We start from the raw sequence: 13,730 nt of genomic DNA, 5'->3' as shown, positions 1-13,730 counted from the left end.
CGTGGAGACCGCGAGCTGAAAGTGAAAAACAAAACAAAACTAAAACGCGGTAGACTTATACCGTAAAATCAAAATAAATAAACGTACGTAAGTAGTAAGTATTAACAAAAAAGATAGTAGAAAAATAGTAGCAACTTACTAACTATTTGAGGCAAAAAACCGTGTTTTTGAAGAGCACTCGCAATGCGTGGCAGACATGCGCAGATAGATAGATAAATAAATCAATCAATCAATCAAATAACAGTAGTCGGGCAGAACCGATCATAGCTGACCTTAAATGTACTATAGTACGAATACTAGTTTGAATGACATGGATTAAAACAGTAATACCTGCACTTTTTAATAAAATATTTATTTATTTATTATGGTATATACCAATAGAATAAATTAAGAAGCTTTGGAGTTGATCAACCTTTTCAGCACTTTTTGTTATGTGTCGCTGATGCTAAAAACGTATTCGTGATTACAATTTCTTTACTTTTCATTTTCCAAGATGATGTTACTGAATTTTCAATGAATTCTCTCTTGTGTTCTTCTCTCGAATTTTGTGTCTTATCACATTTAAACATGGGCCTGCCATGTTAACCAGTCTGTTGTTAATGTTGTACACTGTGCCTATAGGCGCATGCGCAGTTTTAAACATTTGTTCTGACTTCGTTATATTGTCGTTTTGGTTTTGATTAGCTGAAATTTTAAGATTTTTAAATTTGCAAATTATATAATAACCATCTCGAATAGATAAAGAGATGTTATCACCTGTCATCGATTACATAATATTCTAATTAATACTTTGAAGTCTTGGTACATGTCTTAAAATCAAACGCTTTGCACTTGTTATTTTCATTCGTTAGAACACTTAGGTTAACATCGCAAAATGATGAAAACGATGTCGGAATTAGGTTGCTGCCCAATTGCCATGCGTGCGACAATCATATTTCGGGAGTAAGGCGTCATTTCAAATACCAAACGTCTATTCTTTGTGTTGCTGTAGCGCTGTATATTCTCCAAAATTGAGAATTATGTGAGAATTATGACCAGATAGGGCGCTGTATCGTTATCAATATCATTATAACCATGGCTTGTGACATAGAGGGCGCTAATGTGTTTAGCCAGGCTGTCATACTAGTATTCAGTCATAGAGTGAATTCGACCACAACGGACAAGATGCAAAGACATGGGGTAAAAGTTCATAAAAAAAAAACATTAATAATCATCTGCTTGTTGTCTATACACTAATTTATGAGGCTGTGGACAAATGTACGTATATATACTCAAATATTTAGTTTTCAAATAAATACATACAACTGTGGTGTTTTTTTATTTAATTATGCTCTTCATATATAACACACACGTTTCTGCCTCACTTACAGCTTTTATGTACAAAATGAAGAAGAAAAAAACTTTTCATTTTCAACTTTTTTATGTAAAAAAAATCACTCCTCGCTTCCAACTTTCAGGCCGCTCCGGGGTTTTTACAAGAAAAATCCGATGAACAAGAATTTTTTTTGGTCTGGCCTAATCAAAACCTAAACGTCAACTAAGCAGAACATCCGTTCATCTATTCGAGATGGTTCTTATATAATTTGCAAATCTAAATCTTTAAATTTCAGCTAATCAAAATCAAAACGTCAATTAAACAAAGTCAGAAAAAAATGTTCTATAATGTGGCGCAGCGCAATCTTTAAAACTGCGCATGCGCCTTTAGAGACAGTGCATCAACAGGGTGGTTTTCATAAATAAATAAAAAATGCAGGTAACACATAAAAATAATTTGTACTGCCATTTGAAGCACTATGTAATAACACTCCTGATATAGGCTGTATAGATGGGAGTAGTCACGGTGAAGTAGTTCATTTGTAACAGTTACTGTCCCATACCTACACTTTCTTCTGATTACGAGAAATACCAGAACCACTTCTTGCTACTTCTTTATCACCGTGTAATAAACATACAGGTTCATTTGATATGGTGTTGGATTCAATACCATCCCTCCAAAATGACGCCTTACTCCCGAAATATGATTGTCACACGCATGGTAATTATTTATTTATACCTGTTCAATGCATACACGTAAAATCACACATTTTAGGTGTATGCATTGAACAGGTATAAATAAATAATTATATACTGTTTATATGAAGAATACCTTGATCAATTTTAAAATTAAATATGCGTAATTTGAATAAATTCTGCAATTCCATAGATTGAAAAAAATAAAAAGCGTTACGTAACTTACCACTTATTCTACTGTGACTGGAAAATATATTTATTGTAGAGCCACCACTACATTTACAGGTTCAGAGAGTCAATTGAAACCATGGCCGTTTCGCAATTGTTGAAAATCGCCACTAGACACAGTGATTTTGAGGTTGGGGAATTTGCTTCATATCACACATGTATTCTTGCTGACATCTTTATAATATTTCAAAGAACGAAATGCTATGCAACGGTGTATGCTGGGATTTTCAGCCATGATGTCAAAAGTTCAATCTGCTTGCATGGACCAATCATATTACCGAGATTTAATCACACAATATGAAAATATATTACTGCTTTATAACACTGAACTGACATGACATGACAGATAAAATACAATATTGTATATTACTGATACCCCAATTCAATAATTGTAAATATTTATTGTCTATAATACACATAGTTTGAAACTCATAGTGATATTAGATTTAAATGTATTTATATTTGGTTTCGTCCAATTGACACTACGTTTTAGAGCTAACATAGGCTTCATTTGCAATAATCGTGTCCCTAATCCCCGATCAAAAATAATAGTTTCACTGTCTTTTGCAATCTTACTTACGTCTTCCAGGAATACATTTATTCCTTTATTGCGAAAATGGTGTAAATGCGATCTTCTGCCACCTTGCGATTTATCCAAGAAACGTTTCAATTGTTTTGAGCTTTCAAAAAAACAGTATTTTTTCTCACGATAGCAGGCAACAAAATTTGTATACACAATTTCAAATGGCAAAAATGATTTGTTATATGAGATATACTGAGGTTTATCTTCTTTTTTTTTGGAGATTCGTATCTTAGCGACGTTTGGCCCAAGTTAATGAATTGAATTGAATTTCTCCATATATTGGTTCATCACAAAATTGCTTTTAATTCGGTGTGATTTTTCGTACCACGGGATTTCAAAACATAAATAAAGAACTAGAATGATCAATTTTCATAAAATCGGGGGCAAACTTAACAAACTCATAATTAGGTCAATATACAAAATGTTTATTGATGAAAGTTCTTCAGTATATGCAAGTATCCAACATGTGATGTTACTGCAATTTATGTCGCTGTATCTACCAATATACATAAAATTATAATGTATGACCTTTAATTTTTAAATGTAAAATTACCAATGTAAATATATGTGTTTGTGGTATTTGTGGTACTGAGTGGTGACATGTCTGTTAGTCATCAACATTAACTGACTTATTGGCCTGCATTTTTTTTTTTGCAGAATTTCAACCATGAATAGAAAAGGAATCATTGCCGAGATTGGCCGAGATACTTCTGTGCATCGGGAAATTGTCGAATCGGGGGCAAACTTAACAAACTCATAATTAGGTCAATATACAAAATGTTTATTGATGAAAGTTCTTCAGTATATGCAAGTATCCAACATGTGATGTTACTGCAATTTATGTCGCTGTATCTACCAATATACATAAAATTATAATGTATGACCTTTAATTTTTAAATGTAAAATTACCAATGTAAATATATTTGTTTGTGGTATTTGTGGTACTGAGTGGGAGCGCCCGATCTTGCAAGAGCGCGTACGCCGTACGACCGCGGAGCAACTAAAGCTGTATCCAGTCCATAAATGTTGTACCATACACCTTAAAGGTGTAATTGAAATTTTACCACGGCGTGACCTCAAACACATGACGTAAGTTAGAATGACGCGTTTTGTTTTGATTGATGAAAGCTGGGCGCGCTGCATACGAGGGCGCACTGATGTGAGGGCGCACTATACATACCGTTACGAGGCCGGACAAATACGATGTGTATGATTACATACAACGCGGTTACATCAAGACTGTCAACACAACAAACGTTATTGAAGTTTCTATATCGATATCGTCCAAACCCTCAATATAATATGCAGATACTGATTGCTGCTAAACATTATTGTATACGATATCGATTCATATCTAAGCACCGATTATTAAGTCGTTATCGTCAAACTCTTCTCAATAATGTCACGCTATTTTCTGCGCATATATTTCGCTGTACGTTATTTATTGTGCTCACCGTCCGCCCTGGACGAGGTGTTGTTTGAATTGAATTTGCAGGCTTGGGGCATATCGACGTAGATATATTGCCCTCTATCGGTGTATTCATTTTAAACTTTCAGCGGTCCCAAGTATTTCCTCGTCGAAAGAAATCATAATGGAACATTTTCACGGAATTGCATGATTGTCAATTAGATTTAAAATGAACCAATTTCACTAGAGATGTAGTGTGATAATGAATGTAGTTTTTTCAATATTCTTAAAATATATTTGAATCTCAGCAATACGGTGCCGTTTATATAATAATTAGACGATTCTTTTTATATGTACATAATACAATTTTGGTACAAATTGTTTGTATATGTAGTGAATTTTTGAACTAACTTATTTTATATAATGAAAGATAATAATAAAAGAAAGTCGACATAAACTGTGAGGTCGGTATTTGTTGGCTCCATTCTGTTTTTATCACGTGAGAAATGTAGGTCATGGTTTCGGTCGGGTCATTGATTCCAGAAGCGTTTTGACGCAGTACGTTTATTTTGATTTTTTCGTTTCTCGTTAAAAACGTCTTTGTTTAGGCATGCATTCGAGCACAGACTACTACACATTGATTTGATTTTAAGCTATGGGAACCAATGGAAATAACCAATAGCAATGCAAGATACGTGTAGTATGGCCAAGAAGAAGTGAAAACACTGTCAGCTGAACTTCGTTTAATAATTAAGTGTCAGTGTCGTGTCGGACTTACAACCACTTGAGTAGTTTTCGACAGCGCAACACTAAATATAAGGTAAGTCATGTTTTGCAGCTGTAAGGCGATCGACGCCGCCCAGGATTTAATTCGTTGTGTGACAATTCTTCTTAATACGTTTAGTGCCATCGCGTCTATTAACATACAATTGGTGTATACACCGAACGACCTTCAAAGTAACCAATGTATCCAACGATGAATTAAGAGACTGTTATTGAACACGACGTGTTGAGTGGCACAGACACATAACGACTCCAGTGTAAGCTATAAAAACATTTTATATTATTAGTACTTTGCTACTTAAGCCTATAACTTGTGTCTGTTTGTTTCTCTTGTGGCTATTGTATATTGATATTGTATCATTCGTATTTTTAATATTCGAATTAATAAATATTGTCTTTATTTATTAAACATATGCAACACATTGATGTGTTTGGTCTGCTTGCTATGATACGCAATAGACCAGTTTCTGGTAACTTGACATTTCACCCGGGAATTAGGTCTTTACGACTTATGAATACATTACAGGTTAATCGTTACTTAGACAATAAAGCGCAAAATGCATATTATTGTTACCAAGCCTAACGTTATTTACACGGAACGCAACAATGGCGTATATAAGTTTGAACAATTAAATTCATAAACTTTTTCTGCTCCTTCTGTTATTGTAGAAAACGAAACCCGTTGAATCCCAGAGAGGCAGAATGAGTAGTAGGAGCGGAGATGCTGCCTTAAAAGAATACAGATGTAAACTGGTAATGGTAGGCGAATCGACAGTTGGCAAAACGTGTATCACATTACGGTTCTCCAGCAATTGTTTCCGTGACACCATATCAACTATCGCAGGTGGGTTATAACCGCCTGTCCACAATGATTTAAAGTAATCGATTCAAGTTCAAACAGAAGCAAATTATTCTATCAGTACGTATAATTACAGTGGCTGCGGCACTGGAGGAGGGGGATCGCCTCTGCGAAAAAACATATTTGGCGTCCCCCCACCCTTTGTGTCAGCAAAATTTGACGCTCAAAATGCAGGAAATAGCGTTTTAGAGGGTCTAAATTTCAAAAATTTACAGTGGAACGTGGCCTGAACGCACTAGCCGCGAGGGATTGTGAGCTGATCTCGCACACACCCCTCTATGCAACATTTCGTGTCGCCGCCTTTCAATTAACTTTCGAGTAATACCTATTTTAAAGTATTTTGTTTCTGTATTTTCAAATAATCCTATATAAGGTGGGAAGTATATGCCCGGCGAACTGCGTTTTTCGTCGTGAAGTATGGTCACATCAAACACACGAGTTAATATTCAACTAGGCGCTGATGATGACCTGTTTAGTTCACTTTCTGGAATTACGATATTATTTAATCGTAACTTTTAACATCACTTGTATTCATCGTGTTATGGCATTTCTACATTTTTTAACTTAAAATCTTAAAATAAGCATTTGCGGAGGATTGTATTTGGTAGTTGCTTTATGCGTTTACTCATTTTTGACAGTTGTTTTAATAAATTATATAGTGACACTAATAGTGCACAAAATGATACAAGAACCTAACAATGCTGGCTCAAGTATAATTGTTCTTATTTGTGTGAGCAAACCTACTTTTCAATTTCTGCTCTATAACAAAAATAATTCTTTTCACATAAATGTCTCAGCCTCATTCGCAATGGGTCAAGTCAATTGGGGCGATACCATTATGAACTTTGACATTTGGGATACTGCAGGACAAGAAAGGTTTCGAAGTATACTTCCCCTCTATTACCGACAAGCGGCGGCAGCCATAGTTGTTTATGACGTCACACAAAAGGTACAATCAAGAATAGTCGAGTGAGCATAAACAACATTTAATAAAGTAATAAAAACATTTTTGTGTAGTGGTATGGTATCTGCTACATTTATTTGGATGTGCATACAAACAATACTAATAAAGTCTACTTCCTCAATCATACTTTTCGTAAAATATATCGACAATTGTATGTGTGTTATTGTATTTATAATTGCGTTCATCCACTCGAAACAAACATTTCAGAATACTTTTATCAGAGCAAAAGAATACTTAAGAGAACTGCGGGCTCATACTAGTGAGCATATAGTTGTAGCGCTGGTTGCGAATAAGGAAGATCTTGCACATATTAGACAAGTATCATTCGAGGTTAGTAAATATAAACGTATTACGTTAATTTAGTTGTATTGTGTGGGTTCGTATCTAATGATCCATTGGTATTAATAATCACTCTCTACCGGTCACAATCACTGTGTCTACATTCTCTTGCACATTCTGCTGTATTAGTTAATCGTCATATGAAACAACTGTTAAAATCACCCACAATAGAAATAAAACAATAAAGTTACAATGTAATTATATATTTACTTACTTCTATGTCTAATCATAGACTGGAGTGTCTATGGTCGAATCAGTCATACATTTATATATATATATATGTTTAGTGTCGAGCGGAAAATGATTTCGATTTTCTCTTAAACACTACCTCGTTCTAGTATACGTTCTAGTTGGAGACAATTACATAATATTATTGTATTATCATATCAGGAAGGGGAAGATTATGCCAATGAAAATGGTTTCATATTTATGGAAACATCTGCCAAAACCGGAAAGAATATTAACAAAACCTTCTTAGCAATTGGTAAGTTTGTGACCAAACGGTGTTTCCCTATATTGTATTTGATAGTGGTAACTTTAAACAATCTTCTTCGTGAATTTATAGTCATTCTCGGAAGCACGATGTATAGGTACTTTTTTATGTCTAGATTTTTAGTATTTTCAAAATTAAGGTAAATAAAAAGGCATGGTAATTTTGTTTTCAATTTATTTTTTTAAATAACATTTTCTTATTTGACATTGCAGCTAAGAAATTGATGGAGGAGGAACCTTCCGCTGAAGACTATACATCAGTGAACATTGGGACAGATACACTGGATGTAAACCGCGATAAATGCTGCAGTCATTGATGTCCCATGATATCACGTTGGTACACCATGAACACTGTATGTTTGTGCGGATGAGATATCATACTATGTTATAACATAGCATAACTAAACATAACATAATCCCGGAATCGAATATCGCTATTTGTTAAGGATTTACTTGCGCAGTGGATCACAATTGTTTAACAACACATCGAGGTGCAAATAATACTATTTGTCAATGTTGTATAAATATATATATATATAAATATACTAGTATTTACATCGAGTTTATATTCCCATTATTTCATTATTAATGAAGTAATAAATGCAATGAAAACTGCCAGCTCATTGAGATGAACATATTATTTTCAAATAATATTTAATTTCGGATTGACCACCATTGTAAACAATAGAAACCCGTCATGCGCAACGCAAATACGTGTGATCTCGATAGTGGGCAAATATTGAGAATAATGTTGTTTAATGACGTATTGACCGAATGAGATGCAATGAACAATGCAACAGCAGTTTAGTTGTTTTACAATGGGTTTTTAGCCAAAAAAATCACCTTTATGTGGGGATTATCCCACATAGTCTCGGAGATTTAAAAGCCGAGTGAATATACTTAATATATATGTGTAAATGTATCAGTATTATTGTAACTGAATGTACTATGAATAATATATTAAATATGCATATCGTGACATGTCTTATCAGTGTTGTACACCTTCTATAGAATGTTTAAAATTTTACAACATGTGTTTATAATATATAGTTAGTCTTGAGTGTGAGGAGAATATTTAAAGATGAATATATATATATACCAGGGTTTTTATGTTATCGAGAACAAGTCACTGTTTGATATATATATCAAACAGTGACTTGTTCTCGATAACATAAAAACCCTGTTTTTTGTAACTGTGCATGTTTATTTTATTGAACAATTATATTCGGAAACATTAAACTAGAACAAGTGATGATAACTGGAATGGACATTCTGTCTTTGTTAGTATGAAATACAGCACGAACAGTGTGATTGTTCTGTTACACACAGAAGAACATTTCAATCCACCCCCACTCCCGCTTGATCACCACAACCGTCAGATACCGCTGAACAGGACATGTGCAATACAATACAATACAATAATCTTTGGAGTTTTTTTCTTATTCTTATCATTTGGCAATCCACCAGTATGTTAAAGTGTCAGATGATAATCAGACACTCTCCAGAACGGTCTTCACATACGAACCGTGTTATATATTGAAAAACGGTAAATATATATTTGCTGTACACACGCAACTAACTCTAATACCTGAAAACATTTACCCACTTCTTACAAGTATGTTGGTATGCACTGCAGGGTGAAATCACCTGACCTTCTTCAAGAGATCTTTATTGCACTTGGTATTGCTCGATTAGGAATGACTTTTATGTGCGCAGGTTTCAATTAAATGTCTATTGTGTGTTCTTATCCCTTTCTGTGTGAGTTTTACTCATGGTTATTAATACGTCGTATTTTAAATTACCACGGTGTATAATAGCATTCATATAGCTGTAGAGAAATTTCAAAAATATCAACTGTATAACGGTGTTTCACGCATACATGCTTATCATTCCTAGCTAGCACTACTTCCTGTTACAAAAGACAAAGATCTCATGGCACCAAACGAGGTATAGCTCAATGAATGACATATTAACTTGTCTGTCCATGTAACGAGCTAACTCTAACTCTAAATAATTTGAAACGTGGAGGCCCACAGTGTAAAACAAGTTTTCTATAACGAAGTAGTAATGTTATGAATACTGTGTTTTAAATTCTAACTGGCGTTGTAGTTGCTTCAAAACTACTATTGCTCTATTATTCACAATATACATTTTGTATTTGTTTATTTGTGTCATTTATTAACTTTTAGTATTTCACTTTACATCAAACAACACATGTTTAGACAGTGTGGGAATATATATAATGTAATCTATAATCTTCCATGGTAGTTGTTACCGTATGACTTGGTTTGTGCAACGAAGCGCGTTACATGGGTTATTTATGAGTTTTATTCCAAAGGTAAAAACGTTATGCCGTCACGGTGTTGTTATGGTTCAAGTACCATATTTTATCCCATTGTGTTTTCTATGTTTCCTGTGGTAATCTACTGCTATATATGCTAATAATGGTGAATATTAACGTACAGTAAATTTCGACAATTCAGAAGTCGTTGTATATATTGAAATATACCCCTACATGTATCAAAGTCTTCCTAAGCAACGTGTTGGAACACTTGAAGTGATTTCTGTTGCCCTCAAGTTACGAGCCAAAGTGGAATTTCTATGGGGCGGTAAAACAGCCACTTGAGTCCCACTATGTACACACGTGCTACGTCGTCTTTACTGCTAAAGTCCGTGACCCAATTGTCTTAATTCCGCAACATGATTAAACGAGTCAATAAACAATTCAGTCAGATGACAAGGCATTCCGTCGCGCTGGAACGACTATATAGTGTATCTACGTCTTGTCCTTGAAGAAGTCCACACCAAACGTATAGTTGTTTATCATGATTTTGAACTGAGTTGAGCACCGGTCTATTGATTGTTTTTTTTTGCGACAGTTGGAATTAAGGTTTGTAATTGATCCTTCTTATTCATTGCGCATTTTTAGTCGGGGCGTTTCACCTTAGCACTTCAACCGCGGTAGTATTGCCAATGAATCACTGGACGTGGACGGAAATGGAAAAAAAAAATCATCTACTTCTTACTTACATCACATACCTCCGATTATTGATTTGAGAAAGAAAATAGTTCACAACTTATCGATAACTTTATTATAGATAACAAGTTTTTTAGACAATACAAGTGTTAAGATAAAATAGAGCGGATGAATATAACAAATAGTGCGCCGGTTTCAGAGAAGAGGTGTAAATTGGTTATTATTGGTGAATCGGCAGTTGGAAAAACATGCCTCGCTTTGAAATTCACAAGAGGGAGGTTTGACGGCACTGCATCAGCCACACTGGGCGGTAAGTTTTTTTCAACATTAGTTTCATGGGCAATAGAGAATATCCGCTTTTTGAACGCTGCTGTTTTAGTCAGGTTGTTTCCTCAAGAATGCTCAATGGTTAAATATTGCTAATATAAATGGTTTTGTTACAGGCGACAATTCGAACATATGGTTAAATATCGCTAATATATCCAATACATTATTCGGTATATACACCAGTAATATAAGGTTATTACGAGGATACCTCAAAGTATACACGAAGACAGTACAACAGAAGTATCGACCGATGCGAAGCTGGTCGATGGGACGGCGTACCGTCCGAGTGCATACTTTGAGGTATCCTCGTAATAACCTTTTTATTATACATCTTTTCCTTCCAAGGATACATTATAGGAATTCCGAAATCCAAAAAGTTTAGAACAGAATCATCGAACTTCTTTGTGTGGGGTCAGGTCAAACCCTGGTGGCAGCCATGTTTGTTTTTATTATTAGAGGACGCTTAGGCGCGTAATCATTCCATATTTGGAATTCGCATTTCCTAATATGGTGGAATGAAAATACCCCGTAAAATACCGCAAAACTACGGAACGCTGTAACTTGTGGTGTTACGGTGACAGATGTATATTAATATACAATATAACACTTTATATTGTGATTAACAGTCAAGTTTCGCAAACCTTCTTCCGAAAGAATGGACCATGTTACTGTTACGGGCGAATCAATCAGATGTCGTGTGTTCCACATCACAAACCCCATTCATTTGTATTCACCTGAACACATTTCAAAATGTGTTGTGTTGTTGTTTTCAGCCGCGTTCTTGGTTGGTGGGCTGGACATGGGCAGCAGTAAGATGAAATTTGACATTTGGGATACGGCGGGAGCTGAGAAATATAGCATTCTAACGCCCATGTATTATCGAAATGCACAGGCTGCCTTGGTGGTCTACGATATTACGTACGAGGTAAAGATACAATGATTATATTTCTTGTCTAATTTAGTCCGAGTTGATGTGACAATAAAGTAAACTGTGGGAAACATACGTCAATTGTCACGTTGGATCATAATTATATTTATGCATAAGAATACTAAATTGTATCATTTCAGAATTCTTTTAATAGGGCTAAGAGCTTGGTAAATGAGCTACATGAACGGGTAAATGAAAATATAGTTATTGGTCTGGTTGGAAATAAATTTGACCTTCGGGAAAAACGAGTAGTCACGGCAGAGGTAAGTATACTATGATGGTGTGTGGGAAGAACGTTTTTTTTTAATTCCTAAACTAAAAACCTGATGTTGCTTTCCAATATCACAAAGAAGATTATGTTTTGGAATGAATATTTCAATTGCATAGTTTAACTTACACTTTGAGTACGGTACATCTTAGAGAATGGATGGATGTTTAAAATGGTGTATACATCACTAATTATGAAGACTCCACAATTAGGTATGTATCCACCTCTTTATCCAACCATTACGTCACAGAAGTTGTATATTTCATGTATGGTGTATTTCCAGGAAGCTCAAAATTATGCGATGAACAATGATTTAATATTTATGGAAACATCCGCCAAAACAGGTCATAATGTGAAAGAAATATTCTCTGCTATTGGTGAGTTGTATGTTCATATAACACATCTACTTGATTCTTATACATCAACTGCTATTTGACTAATATAAACTGCTGTTTTGCGTAAGTAAACTGTTGTTGTTTTACTCGATATATACTTCAGTTTACTAAATATACACTGTTAATCTGGATTACCTGTTGTCTGACTCTTTTACGCTGTCGCTCTTCTCTTTATCGCCAGACTTTGTTTGACTAGAATACACTGTTGTTTGACTCGTATACACTGTTGTCAAGACAAAAAAAAATATACGTTCAAAGAAATTATTCTATGTATTCTGGTAATGTAATGTAATGAAAAAAATGATCTTAACAAGTTTGTATTTTTCTGGTTACAGCCACGAGAATACCGGAAGTGAAACCTGTCGTCAACAAAGTTGTAAGAGATGACTATATAATCCTTGACAAAACAGAAGTAGAATCACGAGGCAATGATTGCTGTAAATCCTAAATTTTGTTTTATTTTGACATTCCGAATATAATAATTATTATTATTCATCTGTCACCGTGACTTCATAAGTTACAGCGTGTCGTAATTTTGCTGTATTTAACGGGATATTTCATCCTACCATATTAGAAAATGCGAATTCCAAATATGGAATGCTTCGAGCGTAAGCGTCCTCCAGGGTTTGACCGGAAGACAAAGGTGTATAATAATGAGGTTATTACGAGGATGCCTCAAAGTATGCACTAAGACAATGCGCCGTCGCATCGATCTCCGCTGCGCGTCGGTCGATACTCATGTTGTACTATTTATGTGCATACTTTGAGGTATCCTCGTAATAACCTCATATCCTTACATACACACTAACGCTATTGAAAATATACAAATTATTTAGATGGGCTTAGTATAAATAACGAGTTGACAAATTACCACCTTCTAGAATCTGACTCATTTTCTTGGATAGAGCACATTTACTGTAAAATATGAAAATATCTAGTAAATAATTGTTTGATAATGTGCATATGCTTTTCGACACCTTGGTTTTGTTTCTTGATTTCCATGTATCTTACAGATCTTTCAACATCGGTGTCCACATTGCAACCTTGCAACCAAAACATGTAAATATCAATGTTGTACTGAAAAGTTACTTGGCTGAGAAGGAATTACATACAACATAAACTCGCACACAACCATCAAACACTCTTTCCAAGTTTTGTACCACAGTGTA

At 34.7% G+C, this 13,730-nt stretch overlaps 2 protein-coding genes across 2 annotated transcripts; both read left to right on the top strand.

Moving 5' to 3' along the window:
- The first annotated feature begins 6,679 nt into the window (after positions 1 to 6,679).
- LOC102809345 (ras-related protein Rab-5C-like) lies at positions 6,680 to 7,983 on the top strand. Its single transcript, XM_006821357.1, has 4 exons — positions 6,680 to 6,820; positions 7,043 to 7,165; positions 7,565 to 7,658; positions 7,880 to 7,983. The coding sequence occupies exons 1-4, from the start codon at positions 6,680 to 6,682 to the stop codon at positions 7,981 to 7,983; spliced, it is 462 nt and encodes a 153-aa protein (XP_006821420.1).
- A 2,828-nt stretch (positions 7,984 to 10,811) lies between these two features.
- Positions 10,812 to 13,009, top strand: LOC144359423 (ras-related protein Rab-5A-like). Its single transcript, XM_085495746.1, has 5 exons — positions 10,812 to 10,953; positions 11,744 to 11,895; positions 12,039 to 12,161; positions 12,450 to 12,543; positions 12,897 to 13,009. Exons 1-5 carry the CDS (start codon positions 10,812 to 10,814, stop codon positions 13,007 to 13,009), a joined length of 624 nt encoding a protein of 207 aa, XP_085351872.1.
- The last annotated feature ends 721 nt before the right edge of the window (positions 13,010 to 13,730 follow it).

Source organism: Saccoglossus kowalevskii, chromosome 22 (genome assembly GCF_978046115.1).
Source record: "Saccoglossus kowalevskii chromosome 22, keSacKowa6.1, whole genome shotgun sequence".
Classification (NCBI taxonomy): Eukaryota; Metazoa; Hemichordata; class Enteropneusta; family Harrimaniidae; genus Saccoglossus; species Saccoglossus kowalevskii.
Note: the sequence above shows the minus strand (reverse complement) of the source record. Positions and strands in the feature narration are given on the sequence as shown.